General features: G+C 48.5%; 1 protein-coding gene across 1 annotated transcript; it reads left to right on the forward strand.

The window, feature by feature from the left end:
- The first annotated feature begins 2,655 nt into the window (after nt 1–2,655).
- Nucleotides 2,656–14,893, forward strand: PIANP (PILR alpha associated neural protein). The gene is made up of 5 exons (XM_056847847.1): nt 2,656–2,725; nt 5,568–6,130; nt 7,438–7,519; nt 11,709–11,939; nt 14,872–14,893. Exons 1-5 carry the CDS (start codon nt 2,709–2,711, stop codon nt 14,891–14,893), a joined length of 915 nt encoding a protein of 304 aa, XP_056703825.1. The 5' UTR covers nt 2,656–2,708.
- Nucleotides 14,894–20,240: the final 5,347 nt, after the last annotated feature.

The following is a 20,240-nucleotide window of genomic DNA, read 5'->3' on the forward strand; positions in this document are numbered from 1 at the left end:
TAGGAAATCAGTACAGGAGCGAAATCAAATTTAAAGTGCAAAAATATCTTTATATGCTACTGTGTCTAACCTTATACATCAATAGTCAAAGTCACCTATAAAATGAATACAACACACAAATACAACAGTAAAACAAACATACACTCATCCACCTCAAAGGTTAAGGAGGAAAGGGAACAGTTCATATATGACGTGTCTCAGAGAGTACAAACATCATTCTTCTGCGCTCTTCTCAATGCAGGTAGGTAGGAGAATATCAATATTCAATGAGGAAAAAATTCATGGAGGATACGGCCGTTTCAAATTCTTTGAATATGAATTCTTCATCAGTCCTTCCTATTATCATTTTAAAAATTTTAAAATAAATTTACCATTTTCCACACATAATCTCCTATAAGGTTAATTTATATAATAATAATAAAATCCATACTTACAATAAGGTTCCTCTTATATTGCACATCTTAATAATATTTCAAAGTGCTGGATACATGTTGCTTCCCACAGAGGGTAAGATTCAAAAGTGTAGCCATGTATGCAATGGAAAGCAGTCTTTGCTAAATAACTACCCATGCCGGCCCGGCTGCAAGACCGGCTATTCTTAAAGGGATACCACATATTTTACAGGAAGCAGGAAAGGTCGTTTTCCATATTCAGTCCGTATGGTGTTACAGTGTTCAGCATATGGATAAAATATGATTCTTTTTGTCTCAACAGCCTTTCATTATCGTCCCTGTTAAACCTTTTGGGATTTAGCCGCCAAAGCACAAAGAAACGTAGGTCATTTTCATTGTGCCGAAGTTGAAGGAAGTGCTCGACCACGGGGGCCGAAATCAAACGTGATCTGATTCTTGATCTATGTTCTAATATGCGAGTTTTAATCGCTCTAATGCTGGATCCAATATAAATTTTACCACACGGGCATAATAAGCAATAAACACAGAATTTTGTGTTGCAGTTAGTTAAGGACCGCAGTTGGAAGGTGAAATTACAGTCGGTCCTTTTAAATTCTTTAACTTCTAAGGAGAAATTACACGCTAGACATCTATGACATTTAAAATGTCCTATGATGGACTGTGTACCTATGTCCCTGTAGATGTCAGAATGTACAAGCCTATCTTTGATGGAAGCAGTTTTTCTATATCCAATTCTGGGGGAAAGGTTACACCCCGGGATGTCCGCTAGTAGATGCCAATGCTTTTTTATAACGTGAGTAATTTGAGTAGATTTGAGTCACTCACAGCGGCTAGTTATTTAGCAAAGACTGCTTTCCATTGCATACATGGCTACACTTTTGAATCTTACCCCCTGTGGGAAGCAACATGTATCCAGCACTTTGAAATATTATTAAGATGTGCAATATAAGAGGAACCTTATTGTAAGTATGGATTTTATTATTATTATGAGATTATGTGTGGAAAATGGTAAATTTATTTTAAAAACTTTTAAATGATAATAGAAAGGACTGATGATGAAGAATTCATATTCAAAGAATTTGAAACGGCCGTATCCTCCATGAATTTTTTCCTCATTGAATATTGATATTCTCCTACCTACCTGCATTGAGAAGAGCGCAGAAGAATGATGTTTGTACTCTCTGAGACACGTCATATATGAACTGTTCCCTTTCCTCCTTCACCTTTGAGGTGGTTGATTGTATGTTTGTTTTACTGTTGTATTTGTGTGTTGTATACATTTTATAGGTGACTCTGAATATTGATGTATAAGGTTAGACACAGTAGCATATAAAGATATTTTTGCACTTTAAATTTGATTTCGCTCCTGTACTGATTTCCTAACCTCCAGGTACTAGCTGGAGACCTCCAGCCGATAGAGATCAGTTCACCTGGAGAAAATAGCCACTTTGTCTATTGGACTCTATGGCATTGAAGTCCCTCCCCTCCCCACCCTCCTCCCTTTCTCAGGCTTCGCCCCAAAAACCACCCTAGTCCCACCCTCTTTTCTGTGTTTTAAACTGTACGGGTAAAAGTGATTTTGTAGGACAGAAGGACAGAATTGCAGAGGTCAAGGAGATGGATGGAAATTTTGCTTTAGCCAACCGGAAAGTAAATACTAAATATTTTATAGACAAATCCCCCCCCCCTAAATTCTTTAACACCCTTACACTTTCCCCGCTGATTCATTCCCTTTCACTGTCTCCTGTGTTTATCGTTCTAATTTTATTCCTATTCTTATTTTTCCTCCCCACCTTTGCCTCCACGCTCAGCAAAAGCAGTTCTTGATATTAAATGGATTCCACGCTCCTTGCTATAAATACACACGGGAATTAAAATCCCATTTGTTTTAGCGGCAAGAAATCAGAGGCGCCCAATTTCCCCCTCAAGGGTCCCCGAGGGGAGCAGCGCACGCAACCTCTAAGCGCAGGGATGTCCGGCGTTGCATGTTTTCGGCTACTCTGCGGACGCCCAGAGACAATGCATGCTCCCATGTTGGGGTTGCGCATGCACATGTGCGTGTTTCTGAGCGGCTCGGCGCGCTTCCTGTATTTTGTAGTGCACAACGTGTTAGGGAGTCGGTGGAATAGCGCGGAACCCAGCAAGGCCTGGAGAGACATACATCAGGGGCGCATTTGGAGAGGAAGAAAGCTTTTGAGAGCATGCAATTAACCTCTCTCCCTTTTTTTATTCCTGGTTTTAGTGAGGAACATGAGACAGATTTGCTGCTGAGCGAGGAAGCGGCTGCCTTTTGATATGGAGACGAGGACCTGGTAGGTTCACAGTGCTGCTGCGTTCTGAATCAGGTCAGGAAATGGGGCCAGGTAGGAGGGTCTGGCCGCGGCACCTCGGAGGCTTTCTGGGCCTCTGCCTTGAAGATGGAAAGAGGACGTGGTGCGTGAAGAAGAGTTGGATTTTATACGCCGATTTTCTCTAGCTTTTAAGGAGAATCAAACCGGTTTACAATCGCCTTCCCTTCCAGATTAGAGTCCACTTCTCATGTGGAAGAGCAGGGAATCAAACCCGGTTCTCCAGATTAGAGTCCCCCGCTAGGGTTGCCAGGTCCCTCTTTGCTATCGGTGGAAGATTTTTTGGGCAGAGCCTGAGGAGGGCGGGGTTTGGGAGGGGAGGGACTTAAATGCCATAGGGTTCAATTGCCAAAGGTGCCATTTCCTCCAGGGGAACTGATCTCTGTCGGCTGGAGATCAGTTGTAATAGCAGGAGATCTCCAGCTGGTACCGGGAGGTTGGCAGCCCTAGAGAGCTGGTAGTGGAAGTGTTGCGCGGGAGTGCAGCTCCTCTGGGTTCAAGGAGCACCCACCCACTGAGAAGCAGTGGAAACTGAGCAGGTGGGGACTCCAAGGGGAACGGGATGATGGGACCAGAGCGGTTACTTGCGTCTGCTCCTGAGAGTGCTTCAGCAGGGGTGGGACTGGAATTAACACCAGGTGAAGGAGAAGGGGGGGGCTCTGCAGCTCCATCTCTAGGGGGGCCGCCCCACAAAATCTTTGCTGCCGACAACACCCCCTAAGCTTTCCCTGGGGTTGCCAACCTCAAAATGGGTGTTGGAGATCTCTTGGAATTATAAATGCTGAAGCTGGAGGGTGAGAGATTCAAACCAGATAAAAGGAGGTATTTTTTCACACAATGCATAGCTAAATTGGGGAACTCCCTGCCCCAGGATGTGGTGATGGCTGCCAACTTGGAAGGCTTGGAGGGGAGTGGACCTGTTCATGGAGGAGAGGGCTATTCATGGCTAATAGTAAAAATGGATGCTAGTCATGATGCACACCTGTTCACTCCAGTACCAGAGGAGCACGCCTATTATATTAGGAGCTGTGGAGCACAGGCAGGACAATGCTGCTGCAGTCGTCTTGTTTGTGGCCTTCCTAGAGGCACCTGGTTGGCCCCTGTGTGAACAGACTGCTGGAATTGATGGGCCTCGGTCTGATCCAGCAGGGCTTTCCTTATGTTCTTATTATAATTACATTATACATAATTATATTAGGTGTTGTGGAACGCAGGCAGGACAATGCTGCTGCAGTCGTCTTGTTTGGGGGCTTCCTAGAGGCACCTGGTTGGCCACTGTGTGAACAGACTGCTGAACTTGATGGACCTTGCTCTGATCCAGCAGGGCTATTCTTATGTTCTTATTATAAATATATATAATTATATTAGGTGCTTTGGAACACAGGCAGGACAATGCTGCTGCAGTCGTCATGTTTGGGGGTTACCTAGAGGTGCCTGGTTAGCCGCTGTGTGAACAGACTGCTGGACTTGACGGGCCTGGGTCTGATCCAGCAGGGCTTTTCTTGTTCTTATGTACAACTGATCCCCAGACTACAGAGGCCAGTTTCCCTGTAGAGCATGGCAGCTTTAGAAGATGAACTCTATGGCATCACATCCCTGCTGAGTTCCCTCCGGAGCAGGGAGGCCTGGACATGAATCTCCATCTGGCATGGGAACTTGCTGAATTACATCGGTGGCCAGTCACTCTCCCTCAGCCTCACTTACCTCACAAAGTTATCAAGAGGATAGGACGAAGAAGGAAGGACCACGCGTTCTGCTCTGAGCATCTGGGAAGGAGTATGGGATAAAATATACCAGAAGTGCCCTCGCGAACAGCAGAATAGTAGAGAACAATCATACCCTAGCTCTGCTTCTGTGTAGTCACACTGGAGATGTTCTTGCAACCGAGGAAGTGCATTGATGTGTTTGCAGCCCTTAATGGAGAGCCAGCGTGGTGTAATGGTTAAGAGTGGAGGTTTGGAGCAGTGGACTCTAATCTGGAGAATTGGGTTTGATTCCCGCCTCCTCCACATTATGGGCAGACGCTAGTCTGGTGAATTGGGTTGGTTCCCCCACTCCTCCACTTGAAGCCAGCTGGATGACCTTGGACTAGTCACAGTTCTCCCAGAACTCTCTCAGCCCCACCCACCTCACCAGGTGTCTGTTGTGGGGAGGGGAAGGGAAGGTGATTGTAAGTCGGTTTGATTCATCCGTAAGTGGTAGAGAAAGTCAGCATATAAAAACCAATTCTTCTTCTTCTACTACTTCTTCTTCTTCTACTTCTTCTACTTCTTCTTCTACTTCTACTTCTTCTTCTTCTTCCTCTTTCTCTTCTTCTTCTTCTTCTTCTATTTCTTCTTCTTCTATTTCTTCTTCTTCTTCTATTTCTTCTTCTTCTTCTTCTTCTTCTTCTTCTTCTTCTTCTTCTTCTTCTATTTCTTCTATTTCTCCAAAACCCACTACCTTGGATAGAGGGTTGGCTGGCAACCGGTGAGAGGGTTGTGGAGGGTGGGGGAGCACAGCGTCACAGGACACAAATGTTAAAAAATACAGTCTTGTGTACTTTCCAGAACTACAAACCATAAAGCAAAACCATAGCGTTTCTTTTGATTCCTACAGTGACCCTTTGTCACTTCCTGTCTGAACGTCTGGTAAGCATGTGAGGTGGGCAGCGGGACTTGGGGGGGGGGTCTTCTACCCCCAATGGAGGCTTAGTAGTTGTACTTGTTTCTCGCAACGGAGGGGACTCTCCAAATTAGTAATGATCATCTCTCATTCTATGTTCTTTCTCTCTCTCTCTCTGTGTGTGTCTCTCCCCCCACCCCAGTACTGTGATGCTCCCTTTGGTCTCCTGCTTCCGTTTGCTGCAGATGTGGCCTTTCCTTCTTCTAGCCTCAGCGGTTCCCCCGCACAGCGCTTGGTCTCTTCGGCCCCGGGGTCTTTTGGCAACCCGACTGCTCTGCAGCCATCGCAGCCCCTCAACCCCCAGATCCATTTGCCTCTGGGGCAAGACTCCGCCCCCCGAGAGAGGCTCCCACGCCCCCTCGCTACGCCAAAGGTCCACGGTTCCCAAAGGGGCCGAACGACGCGGCGCGGCACGTCTGAGGCGCCAAGCCCAGGGGAGCCGTCCTGCCACTCCCTCTGGGCTGGAGGATGGCCTGTCCTCCTCGCAGTACCCCTGGGCCATTGTCTGGGGCCCCACGATATCGGTCGAGGACGGAGGGGATCCCAACTCGGCCAACCCGGCGCCGCTGGGCTACACCTTTGTCTCATCCAGCGGGATGGCGACGGCGCAACCCAATTCGCACTCACTGCTACAGAACGAAGGGCTTAACTTGCGCCAAACGCCGGCCACGCTCCGGCCCTTCCTCTTTGGGCCCCGAGGAGAAGGTAACCCACTTTCGTTTCCCTACCTTGCCAAAGTTGTTTTATTTTTCCTGGCAGGGCTCTAGGCACTTTTTAACAGCTTGAGTAACAAGCCAGAATCCGACAGGTGAAGCTTTTTCTGGTTACTGTCACTGGATGCTCCTGCAGGATTTCTGATGCTGAACTCCTGCCTGGAAAATACATATTGGCAACCTTAGCAGAAGCATCTGGCTTTATCCTATCTCCTCCAGAGATGGCCAGGAGCTTCCAGGGCCAGCGTGATGTAGTGGTTAAGAGCAGCGTCTTATGTATGTTGCACTCAAGATCTTTGGTCGGATGAGCTTGAAATAAAAGAAAGGTTAAGAGCGGTGGTTTGGAGCAGGGGACTCTGATCTGGAGAACCGGGTTCGATTCCTCACTCCTCCACATGAGAGGCGGAGGCTAATCTGAGGAACTGGGTTTGTTTCCCCGCTCCGCCACACGAAGCCAGCTGGGTGACCTTGGGCTAGTCACTGGTCATAATAGGAGCATGCCTATTATTTTGGGTGCGGTGGAACACAGGTAGGATGGTGCTGCTGCAGTCATCTTGCTTGTGGGCTTCCTAGATGCACCTGGTTGGCCCCTGTGTGAACAGACTGCTGGACTTGATGGGCCTGGGTCTGATCCAGCAGGGCCTTTCTTATGTTCTTATGTCTCTCCGAACTCTCTCAGCCCTGCTTGCCTCGCAGGGTGTCTGTTGTGGGGAGGGGAAGGGAAGGGGATTGTAAGCCAGTTCGATTCTTCCTTAAGTGGTAGAGGAAGTCGGCATATAAAAACCAACTCTTCTTCTTCTTCACACAGCGCGGAGGGCACTGAGGGTGTAGCTCGCTGTCATGCGCCAGGGGCAAACAGGACGGCAACGGGCATTTCCTCTTAGGCTTGCACTGCTGCCCACTGGGTGCCAGCTATGGCCTTGTGGTGTTGCCACAGACGTTGGCCTTAAGAACATAAGAAAGGCCCTGCTGGATCAGACCCAGGCCCATCAAGTCCAGCAGTCTGTTCACACAGTGGCCAACCAGGTGCGTCTAGGAAGCCCACAAACAAGACGACTGCAGCAGCAGCATCCTGCCTGCGTTCCCCAGCACCGAATATAATTATGTATAATGTAACTATGATAAGAACATAAGAAAGGCCCTGCTGGATCAGACCCAGGCCCATCAAGTCCAGCAGTCTGTTCACCCAGTGGCCAACCAGGTGCCTTGACCCAGCTGGCAGTAGGAGGCGAGGGGTACCTAGCTCGGGGTGACGAGACTCCGGAGCCGTTCTCACCAACTCTCTTCTGTCCCTTCCAGGGGTGGATCCGCAGCTGTACGTCACCATTACGATCTCTGTCATTATCGTCCTCGTTGCCGTGGCGATAATACTCAAATTCTGGTGAGTAGATTTGAGGAAGGCCTTGCATTCCATCGGACGTCAGGAGAGGTGCTGTCGAGGCGGAGGGGTTAGCATTGGGGGCCTGCCATAGCATCGGGGCCAGTCATGGAAGATCCCAAGTGTGAATGTCCTCAAAATCCAGGGATATCCAGCTTCTGTGTTCTTTGGGCATTTGGTATAGCAATCCGGGAGCCCCCAGTGCGAGTTCTGCTGCGCAAATGGACCTTCTCTCACGGGGTCAGGCTCTGTAAACAAAGTGCTCACCATTTGGCCGTCAGGGGCTTCCCAAACTATGTACCACTGTGTTCTCATACATAGTACACACAACCATATCCTTGTGTTATATGTTCCATTCAGAATAAAGAGGGATGACATATTAAAAGTCACAGCTTGGAAGCTTTTTATCCCTTTTCCCTTCAAGTGAAACCGGGGCAATCTTCCATGACCCACCAAGGTCCACGTGATCTCCCACAGGGCTCTTGGTTGGCCAACACTGCCCACCAGTGTGGTGTGGTGGTTAAGAGTAGTGGACTCTAATCTGGAGAACCGGGTTTGATTTCCCCACTCCTCCACATGAACGGCGGACTCTTATCTGGAGAACCGGATTGGATTCCCCACTCTTCCACATGAAGCCTGCTGGGTGACCTTGGGCTAGTCGCAGTTCTTTCTGAACTCTCTCGGCCCCACCTACCTCACAGGGTGTCTGTTGGGAGAGGAAGGGAAGGAGATTGTAAACTGGTTTGATTCTCCCTAAAAGGTAGAGAAAGTTGGCATATAAAGACCAACTTTTCTTCTTCCTCCTCTTCCTCCTCCTCTTCCTCCTCTTCCTCCTCCTTCTTCTTCGTGAGTGGAGGGGATTTTGATGGGCCTTCTAATGTCTGGTCCCTTCAAATCAAGCAGGTGTCTAGTGGTATCCTGAAGACTGACAAAATTGATTCCAGCATAAACATGCCTGCACCTGAGCTCGCTTCACCAAATGCTAGAAGCTTCCACCCCTTGCAGATACATCCATACGTAAAATTACAAGCTACAGAAGGTTGGGCGTGGGGAGAAACTACCAAGAAATGCCAGCTTGGAATAGGGTTGACAGTGTTGGGAAATACCTGGAGATTTTGGGGGGTGGAGCCTGAGGAGGGCGGAGCTTGGGGAGGGGAGGGACCTCAGTGGAATATAATGCCATAGAGTCCAGTTGCCAACGTGGCCATTTTCCTCCAGGGGAACTAATCTCTGTCACCTGGAGATCAGTTGTAATAGCGGGAGATCTCCAGCCACCAACTGGAGGTTAAGCAAAAATAATCAGCACTAGGCTCAGTTCTAAACATATATTCAAGAAGAGACGGTCAATACAAAAGGTAGTGCAACAATATCTACAAGTGAGCAATCATCAAACAGGAAAACATAATACAACTAGTATCAAAGAACAATATATGTACAAAAAAAATCTATGTCTTAAGTTTCCCTCTAGGTCCTTAGGACTTTCCGTGTATAATAACAGTCTTTGTAAGAGCTGGTCCTGGAAATGGGAATGATTCCTATATGTCTTTGATAGGTCCGTATCGAAAAATGGACTTCTTAATCCGCTGATTGTAGTGCTGCGGGAATTCCAACGGGTTTTGGAATATATGTTTAGAACTGAGCCTAGCGCTGATTATTTTTGCTTAGCCAATCGCATCGCACAGTGAATTGTATTTGCTGTACCAACTGGAAGTTGGCAACCCTGGCTTAGAAACATAACATGCACCGTCAGGAAAGAAAATTCCAAGACCACGTTTACACAGCCCAGATAACCTACAAGAACCAATAACATGCACCCTTTGTGGAGCCCATAAAGGAGAAATGGGCTTAGGATGAAGAAAGGGGTGATATAGCCAGTGAAGAAAAGGCACCTGCTACTAGTCACAGTCTTGTCGGGTGGGGGGGGAGTCCTGACAATATTGGATACTTCTGTTTTTAGGATTTAAAGGGCAGGGCGCCGAAGGTCTCATAAAGACTTTGCTCGCTTCCGCGATAAAACCGGAAAACACTCCATCTCCGATATTAAAAAAGTGAAATATACATTTCCAAAGGTCACAAAATGGCACTAGCATAGGTTGCTGTTATTTATTGCAAATTATTCACAAACGCTTCCCACCCCCCAGCGTACTCGAGGGCTGCGAAATCAAATAAAAACAATGCAAAACATAAAACCTGCAATCCAGGCACAGCAAGGAAAATAGATTATCACTCGGCGCCATAAATAATACTATAGAAACAAATCCCTGGGAAAGCTCTGTTAGGCAGCCCGGGTTGGTTAAATGGCAACAGGAATACAAATATGTTATTTTATTTTGATTTTTTAACATTCTTTCTCCTTGCTCCAGCATGGGGATCCAAAATGGCTTCCATCCTTTTCTTCTCCATATTAACCTCACAACAACAGTATGAAGTAGGTTAGGCTGAGAGCGTATTTCTGGCCCAAGGCCACCCAGTGAGCATTCATGGCAGAATGGGGACTCAGAACTGTGGCTCACTGGTGGAGCCTCTGCTTGGCATTCAGAAGGTCCTGGGTTCAATCCCCGGCATCTCCAGTTAAAGGGACTAGGCAAGTAGGCGATGTGAAAGACCTCTTCATGAGACCCTGGAGAGCCACTGCCGGTCTGAGTAGACAAGACTGCAGTTTCCCTATACCAGGCGTATCACTTTGATGAATAATTTCGGCATTCCCCTGAAAGAGCTACATAGTGAATGCACAACAGACAGATAAATGGAAACTCCACTATATATAGTCTTCTCAAAACTTGGGTTGAGAGGGAAGTTGAGATCTGTGATATATGTGACCGCAGAGATAAAATTTTCAGATGAAATAACATTTTATGTTTTGTAGGATGCTGAGATATTATAAATGGCAGTTCATGTTCATATAGTAGACATAAACCAATGATATGCTTGTGCTGCGATCGGTTATTGAGAAATTAACAGGTAGTAATTTGGGTTTATAGAGGGTTGTTACGACACTAAAGATGGCAATCATTAAGTAGTTGGATTTAAACATGTGGGATCAATATTATGGATAGTCGTAATCTCAGTGTAATTCATTATATTTGATTGTTTTTCTCTAATCTATAGTTCTATATTTTCTATGTTCTGTATTTTTTGTAGCATAGGTTATGTATTTGGTGTGTTTCTTTCTGCATCTTTCCTGTATCTTTTTGTATTGATTATGATAATCTCAGTGTAATTCATTGTATTTGATTGTTTTTCTGTATTCTATATAAGAGCCAGCATGGTGTAGTGGTTAAGAGCGGTGGTTTGGAGCGGTAGACTCTGACCTGGAGAACCAGCTTTGATTCCCCACTCCTCCACATGAGCGGCGGAGGCTAATCTGGTGAACCGGGTTGGTTTCCCCACTCCTACACATGAAGCCATCTGGGTGACCTTGAGCTAGTCACAGCTCTCTCAGGCCCACCTAGTCTGTTGTGGGGAGAGGAAGGGAAGGTAATTGTAAGCCGGTTGGATTCTTCCTTATGTGGTAGAGAAAGTCGGCATATAAAAACCAACTCTTCTTCTTCTAAAGCAACACAATAAATGTAAATAGATCACGATGGGTGGCCCTGTTAGTCTGTCTGTAGCAGTAGAAAAGAGCAAGAGTCCAGTGGCACCTTAAAGACTAACAGAATTTCTGGCAGGGTTATGAGCTTCTGTGAGTCACAGCTCACTTCTTCAGATGCCTGTAATTTAGAATAAGAATCCTCCATGCAGGATGAGGCCAATGGTCCATCTAGTCCAAGAATCCTGTTTCCAACAGCAGCCAGTCAGTTACTTCAGGGCCAGCTGGAAACATTTGCTGACTGCTTTTCTGCACACAGACGCACCATTCGGCTGTCATGGCTAATGAAAAAGAAGAAGAGTTGGTTTTTATATGCCGACTTTCTCTACTACTTAAGGAAGAATCAAACCGGCTTACAATCGCCTTCCCTTCCCCTCCCCACAACAGACAACCTGTGAGATAGATGGGGCTGAGAGAGCCGTGACTAGCCCAAGGTCATCTAGCTGCCTTTGTGTGTAGGAGCGGAGAAACCAACCCGGTTCACCAGATTTGTGTCCGCCACTCATGTGGAGGAGCGGGGAATCAAACCCGGTTCTCCAGTGTCCTGGAAAGGCCCTGTCTGTCCCAAAAATGACCCCCTTCCCCTTGTTATTCTCCCTCCAGCTGGGACCGGAACCAGAAGCGGCGACGCCATTCGAGCCAGCAAAGCGGGCCGCCGCAGCAGCAAGGTAGCCAGCAACCGCTGACAGATCTCTCGCCCTCTGCAGTTAGCATCCTGGGGTCCTACGGGGACTCTCAGACTCCCCCGCCGGAGATGACCGAGACCGGGCAGGTCCTGGAGGGCCTGGACAAGCTAGAGGGGATCGGGAAGACCAGTGCCTTCCAGCTCAACAGGTGGGTGACAGAAATAGGCAGATGGGCAGGGGAAGACCTCGGCACTGGGATGGGGGTCTTGAGAAGGTGATGGACAACAGCGAGGGTTGCCGACCTCCAGGTACTAGCTGGAGATCTCCTTCTACTACAACTGATCTCCAGCCGATACAAATCAGTTCCCCTGGAGAAAATGGCTGCTTTGGCCATTGGACTCTATGGCATTGAAGCCCCTCCCCAAATCGCGCCCTCCTCAGGCTCCACCCCAAAAACTTCCCGCCAGTGGCAAAGAGGGACCTGGCAACGCAACCCTATCTCCAGCCAATAGGGATCAGTTCACTTGGAGAAAATGGCTGCTTTGGCCATTGGACTCTATGGCATTGAAGCTCCTCCCCAAACCCTGCCCTCCTCAGGCTCTGCCCCAAAAACCTCCCGCCAGTGGTGAAGAGGGACCTGGCAACCCTAACGAGAGCCCAGTGATAAAACCTCTGCTTGACTTGCAGAAGGTCCCAGGTTCAGTCCCTGGCACCTCCAGTTGGAAGGGCGAGTTAGACCAAGGTTCTAACCCACTTAAAGGCAGGTTCATTTAAGGAGAGGTCATGGCTTAGTGGTGGAGCCTTTGCCTGGCAGGTGTAGTGGTTAAGAGCGGTGGTTTGGAGCGGTGGACTCTGATCTGGAGAACCGGGTTCGATTCCCCACTCCTCCTCATGAGCGGCGGAGGCTAATCTAGTGAACTGGATTTGTTTCCCCACTCCTCCACATGAAGCCAGCTGGGTGACCTTGGGCAAGTAACAGCTCTGTTAGAGCTCTCTCAGCCCCACCTACCTCACAGGGCGTCTGTTGTGGGGAGGGGGAGGGAAGGTGATTGTAAGCCGGTTTGAGTCTCCCTTAAGTAGTAGAGAAAGTCGGCATATAAAAACCAACTCTTCTTCTTCCTTTAATTTAATTCTTCCTTTTTTTAAAGGCAAGGGGCATGCATGCTCCCATACTAGAGTGGTACAGCAGGGGATCTCTCTACCCCTAGGGCTTCAACTATAATAATAAAGATTAAAAACACACAAAGGTGGAAGGGGAACGTTGTTCCTCCTCAATATTCACATCCCAGCGAAGTCCCAACTGGTGGCTATGATGCACACACACACAAACACACACACCTGATTGCGGACAGTGTTCATAGGATCCATCTTCTGGGCATGGAGTAGGGGTCACTGGGGGTTTGTGGGGGAGGTAGTTGTGAATTTCCTGCCTTGTGCAGAGGGTTGGACTAGATGACCCTGGTGGTCCCTTCCAACTCTATGATTCTATGATCCAGAGGGGTGTTATCTGGGTGAAGATTTGTATTTCCCCAAACATCCAGGGCACCTGATACCAGGAAAATGTGATGTTCTTGCAACCGCTGCGTCACCTCCGAAGGTGTCTGGGTGGATGTGTCAACTGGACAGCTGTGGCACTAAAAATTAAGGTGGCAAGCTTTGACCTGTTTGAATCACTGGATGAATCAGGCCAGGCTGCAGTCCTGCCTAGAGTCAGTCTGTTCACGTTCCATTGGCTTCCTGAGGATTTACTCAACCTCAGCTGTACGCAGGAGTGCAGCTCTGGCCGATTTACTTATTCGGGAGGAAGCAAGTCTTAATTGGCAGAGCCGTGAGCGTTACGGTGTTACTGACGTGCGTATGCCTTGAGACAATATCTGGTTCTGGTCTGTTTAAGGCACTTGGAAAGTATAAAATATTGAAATTGCCCATCCTTTATGGATGACTTTGCCCTTTTCCCGTCTTCTGTTTGACGTTCTCTTGAGCTTCTTCAGTGCCCCCAAAATCCAGCTGTATTGACGTGTTGATAATCCGCATGTTTATTTAAATGTAATTACCCGTTTCAAGGGCAGACCGTCTGTAAACGACAAATCCTTGAATTGTCAGACAGCTCCCCTAAAAGTGGAAGGGATGTTTTGGTTTGGAAGCGACGGGGGTGGATCTAATCATTCTCCAAGGAGCCTTCATCCAGCCTAAGGAATCTCCTGCCAATTCATAGAATCATAGAATCATAGAGTTGGAAGGGACCACCAGGGTCATCTAGACCAACCCCCTGCACAATGCAGTAATTTCACAACTACCTCCCCACCACACCACACCCCCAGTGACCCCTACTCCATGCCCAGAAGATGGCCAAGATGCCCTGCCTCTCATGATCGGTCTAAGGTCATAGGACCAGCATTGCTGACAGATGGCCATCTAGCTTCTGCTTAAAAACTCCAGGGAAGGAGAGCTCACCACCTCCCGAGGAAGTCTGTTCCACTGAGGAACTGCTCTAACTGTTCGAAAATTCTTCCTACTGTCTAGACGGAAACTCTTTTGATTTAATTTCATCCCTTTGGTTCTGGTCTGACCTTCTGGGGCAACAGAAAACAACAATTTAAGTGGCTGTTCCTCCAAGAGAAGAATCATAGAGTTGGAAAGGACCTCCAGGGTCATCTAGTCCAACCCCTGCACCATGCAAAAAATTCATAATTACCTCCCCCGCCCCACACCCCCAGAGACCCCTGCTCCATGCTCAGAAGATAGGGGGAAACCTCTTCAGGATTCCAGGCCAATCTGGCCTGAAGGAAAATTGCTTCCTGACCCCAAAGTGGCGATCAGCATTTCCTTGGCCATGAAAGAAAGGGCCACGAGAGCCGAACACTGACGCAACGCTTCCAGCCCTCCCTCTCATGATCTGCCTAAGTTCACAGAATCAGCCTTGCTGACAGATGGCCATCTAGCCTCTGGGCTAGTCACAGCTCTCTCCGCCCCACCTACCTTACAGGGTGTCTGTTGTGGGGAGGGGAAGGGAAGGTGACTGTAAGCCGGTTTGATTCTGCCTTAAGTGGTAGAGAAAGTTGGCATATAAAAGACCAACTCTTCTTCCTCTTCCTCCTCTTCTTCCTCCTCTACCTCCTCCTCCTCTTCTTCTTTCCCAGGATCCCACTGGTGAACCTGTAGCAGCACTGGAAGCAGCAGGCCTGGCTCCTTTGCAGGCTGACCAAGCGCCGAGTTGGCGGGAGCGACCCCCTGACACCAGCCGCCTTGTCGTTGCCCCCGTCACCCTGCGAGTGTGGTCCTGCCACCCCTGCCACAGCAGAAGTATTGTAGATCCCTTTGTGTCTTGACCTTCCATCGCCATCTCAGACCCAGCCGAACCAAGGTTATGGTCGGGCACCTTCCCAGATGGGCTTCACAGCGGCCCCTCACTGCGGAGGGGAGGCCCGGAGACGGCCTCGTACAGAGGTCCGGGAGGTAGGGCGAGGGGAAAAAGAGGTGCTGGGGTTTGTGAGAGCGCGTGTTTCTCCCTGAGCATCGACACACAAACACACACATGAACACACACGCACTTTGACCTTTGCGAGCAAGCATGCGTGATCCTGGGAGAAAGAGGCAGGCGGCCCCGTGACTCTCCGTTCATCCCGACCCTTCCTGCATCGCGTGGTTTGAAGCGTCTTCTGAAGGGCATCCCGTTTCCCTGGGCGACAAAGTCCCCTTGGCATGGTGCGGATGGACCATATATGGTTCGAAAGTGGGGACAAAGGAGAATTTAAGTACCCGCCACTCGCGATCATAGAATCATAGAGCTGGAAGGGATCCCCAGGGTCATCTAGTCCAACCCCCTGCACAATGCAGGAAACTCACAACTACCTGTCGACTGGCACGTCTCCGCATTTCCCACCCCGTCTTCTGTAGTGCCTGTTTTTTGCCCATTGCCTGCCATTTCCACCCTCCCGCTTCAGACCCCAGCGGAGCTGTGTGATTCACCCCTTCCCTTTCAACTGCCCGCCCCCCACCCCATGGCATCCTTTCCCCCGCTTTCATTTCCTATCCTCTCCGCCCTCCCTAATAATGCACCGCTTCTTATCCAAATGTTGTTTTGAGGTGAACCTGGGTTGGTCGCTATTCGAAAGAAAGCTTAATTCAAATAAAAAGGATTGAACCCCTTAAAGCGAAGAGAAATGGAACGTAGAGGGGAAGGCAAAAGAAATGTGGTATTTGATGCCTATTTCGTTTGTACTTGTTTGGAGTGTTTTGCTATAACTAACTTTGCCATAATCAAAACTGCTCTCTTCTCCTTATCAGTTCACAGTATTTGGGTTCTGCAGTAGTCCCAATCCAGGGAAAGCTTGACTGCATCTAAATAGCAATTGTTATTTAAAGCCAGCATGGTGTAATGGTTAAGAGCGGTGGTTTGGAGCAGTGGACTCTAATCTGGAGAACCGGGTTTGATTCCCCACTCCTCCACATGAGCAGCGGAGGCTAATCTGGTGAACCGGATTTGTTTCTCCACTCCTGCACACGAAGCCAGCTGGGTGACCTTGGGCTAGTCACAGTTCTCTTAGGGCTCTCTCAGCCCCACAAACCTTGCAGGGTATCTGTTATGGGGAGGGGAAGGAAGGGAAGGTGATTGTAAGCCAGTTTGATTCTTCCTTAAGTGCTAGAGAAAGTCTGCATGTAAAAAACCAACCTTCTTCATCATCGTCATCATCATGTTTGGAAACAGGGCTTTCAGCATAAGGAGAGCATTTGAACCCTGAAGTTAAGTCCCGCTAAGGTCAATGGGGCTGAGACCCTCATAGGTTTTCCGGATTGCGGCTGTAGAAGTTCCTTTTTTGCTATATTGGGACCATTTCGTTTAGGCAAACCTGGAAGATGGTATGTGGGATGCCTCCGCCCCACAGGGTTGCCAACCTCCAGGTGCTAGCTGGAGATCTCCTGCTGTTACAATTTATCTCATAGTTGGAAGGGACCACCAGGGTCATCTAGTCCAACCCCCTGCACAGTGCAGGAAATTCACAATTCCCTCCCACACCTCCAGTGACCCCTACTCCATGCCCAGAAGATGGCCAAGATGCCCTCCCTCTCATCATCTGCTTAAGGTCATAGAATCAACATTGCTGACAGATGGCCATCTAGCCTCTGCTTAAAAACCTCCAGGGAAGGAGAGCTCATCACCTCCCGAGGAAGCCTGTTCCACTGAGGAACCGCTCTAACTGTTAGATGGAAACTCTTGTGATTTAATTTCAACCTGTCGGTTCTGGTCCAACCTTCTTGGGCAACAGAAAATAACTCGGCACCATCCTCTATATAGCAGCCCTTCAAGTACTTGAAGAGGGTTCTTATATCACCTCTCAATCTTCTCCTCTTCAGGCTAGACATACCCAGCTCCCTCCACCTTTCCTCATAGGACTTGGTCTCCAAACCCCTCACCATCTTTGTTGCCCTCCTCTGGACATGTTTCAGCTGATAGAGATCAGTTCACCTGGAGAAAATGGCCGCTTTGGCAACTGGACTCTATGGTGTTGAAGACCCTCCCCTCCCCAAACCCCACCCTCCTCTGGCTCCACCCCAAAAACTCCTGCCGGTGGCAAAGAGGGACCTGGCAACCCTGTTCCACCCCTCCCCCCTAGCATGCAGTTTCTCTATACCTCTGCCAGTTGTGAAATAGATCTATACCAAAGTGCTGAGACCTCGTTTTGTTTTAATTTCAGGAAGCTTGGATAGAATTGCTCCTGCTCTTGTGCAATTTGGAGCATCTTTTCTTTTTAATAAAGAAGGTCTTAAGGGGAAGTTTTGGCCTTAGCTAAGCTGGTTTGATGAAACTTTGATCAGAAAGCTCCAAATCTTGGGGAAGGCGGGGGAGGATAAGATAAAGGAGGGGCTAGGATGGAGAGAAGGAGCCCCATGGCGCAGAGTGGTAAGCTGCAGTACTGCAGTCCAAGCTCTGCTCACGACCTGAGTTCGATCCCGACGGAAGTCGGTTTCAGGTAGCCGGCTCAAGGTTGACTCAGCCTTCCATCCTTCCGAGGTCGGTAAAATGAGTGCCCAGCTTGCTGGGGGTAAAAGGAAGATGACTGGGGAAGGCACTGGCAAACCACCCCGCAAACAAAGTCTGCCTAGTAAACGTTGGGATGTGTCGTTGCCCCGTGGGTCAGGAATGACCCGGTGTTTGCACAGGGGAGCTTTACCTTTACCTTTAGGATGGAGAGAGCAACTGACTGGCAGAGGCATCTGGCTTCCAGGTGAGCAGTAGGGTCCTTCCCACTACAAAGTAGCACAGAGTGTTTGCTAATGTCGGAGCAAATCACGTGGTTGGGACCCCCTCTCCCCATATACCAAGCGTCTATAACCACTGTGCCCATACTGAACTGCATATGCCATCTTCCCCTCCTTCCATACTTTCCCTCGCATTTCTTTTCAGTGACCATCACTGTATAATTACAAAAAAAGGATATACTTCCCTTAAGTGGCAAAGCCTTTTTCATTACATAGTTGGCTACATTAAAGCTAGGGAGGGGGACCCACGTTACAAAATATATTCATGAAGCTGAATCAGTCCAGAGCCAGTGTGGTGTAGTGGTTAGGAGCGGCGGACTCTAGTCTGGAGAACCGGGTTGATTTCCCCAGTCCTCCACATGAGCGATGGACTCTTGATCTGGAGAACCGGTTTGATTTGCCGCTTCTCCACATGAGCGGTGGACTCTAATCTGGAGAACCGGGTTGGCTTCCCCAGTCCTCCACATGAGCGATGGACTCTTGATCTGGAGAACCGGGTTTGATTCCCCGCTCCTCCACATGAGCGGTGGACTCTGATCTGGTGAACCGGGTTTGATTCCCCACCCCTACACAAGAGGCCAGCTGGGTGACCTTGGGCTAGTCACAGTTCTCTTCAAACTATCTCAGCCCCACCTACCTCACAAGGTGTCTTTTGCTGGGAGATGAAGGGAAGGAGATTGTAAATCGGTTTGATTCCCCTTAAAAGGTAGAGAAAGTCGGCATATAAAAACCAACTCTTCTTCCACTAGATCTAGCTGCTACAGCTCTGAGGCAGCTAGATCTAGGTCTATACCCAGTAGCGGGGAAGAGTTGTGGGCAAAGGTGTATATCACTACCTGGCTGCTTTGCTTATCAGGGAGAGTCACGCTAACAAACTACCTAGCGCCACCGCAGCAGATGGTGGAAATAGGGGTACCAGTCTCCAGGTGGGACCTGGAGATCTCCCAGAATTACAACTGATTTCCAGACCATAGAGATCATTTCCCCTGGAGAAAAAAAAGCTACTTCGGAGAGAGAGGCATTCTACCCTGCTGGGGTCTCCCCAAACCTCTCCAAGCCCTCTCTAAGCGCCACTCCCAAATCTCCAAGAATTTCCCAACCTGGGCTTGGCAACCCCAAGGGAAAGCCTTTTGTTCCTCCCACCACTGAGATGGGCCCCTGCCCTTTCTCGTCCAACAGACAAGCCATTGCTTCTGTTAAACACATAGGTACAAAGAGCAGGGTGAGACGTTGGCCATCTCAGCAGTGCCTGAAGTTCCCATGGACATTTTATTTTACAAAGACTCGAAAGCGATCGCTTTGGGGGTCATCCTGTCTTAACTTTGAAAGTCAGGCAGGAGAGAGGAATGTAAGAAAGACCACGGTCAGCTGCACGAACCAAAAAAAAAAAAAAACATAGAAAGGGAAGGGTCAAAGAGACTGAACGTAGAACGCTTGTGTTTCTGTCCGCCTTGCTAGATGTTGAGCGTCTTTTGTCTGAAATGTGCACGTGGAGATGATGGGGATTCTTCTGTGCAGCATGTTACTGTCGTAATTTTTTTAAAATTGGGGACGGGGAAATTCTTTGCACACCATTGAAAATGTGTGAAACCAGGAACCGCTCAGACCTCTTAGTACAAATGACACCCACCTCCCGTTAAGTATCACAGGGCCCGTTCGGCCAGGAATTTATCCTGCACCAACCACATTCAAATTTACTTGACATTGCAGAATAGCATAGTGGTGCACATAGAGAGCCACTACGCTGCAACCAGTGTGGTATAGTGGATAGAGTGGCGGACTTAGGACCCTGGGTGACCCAGGTTCGAATCCCCTCTTCTACCGTGCAAGATCGCTGGGTGACCTTGGGCCCGTTATGGACTCTCAGCCTGGTCTACCTCACAGGGTTGCTGTGAGAAAACGGAGGAGGGGAAAACGATGTTCTGAAAGTTGCTTTGAGTCCCAACCGGGGAGAAAAGTGGGAGCTAAACAAATAAACGCAACTGCGTCATCTTGTAAAAGCATTCCTTCTATCAGCTATCTTACAATAATAATAATAATAATTACTATTATTTTGTATTTAACACTGCATTTTAAAGCAGTACAGAACTGGAAGTGGGGTGATCCTGCAGTTACCTACCACAGCAAGCATTCTCATTTCCTCTGTTCTGCTGTCCTGTTCTGCTGAGCCAGCATGGTGTAGTGGTTACGAGCGGTGGTTTGGAGCGGTGGACTCTGATCTGGTGAACCGGGTTTGATTCCCCACTCC

This window comes from Euleptes europaea, chromosome 4 (genome assembly GCF_029931775.1).
Source record: "Euleptes europaea isolate rEulEur1 chromosome 4, rEulEur1.hap1, whole genome shotgun sequence".
Taxonomy (NCBI): domain Eukaryota; kingdom Metazoa; phylum Chordata; class Lepidosauria; order Squamata; family Sphaerodactylidae; genus Euleptes; species Euleptes europaea.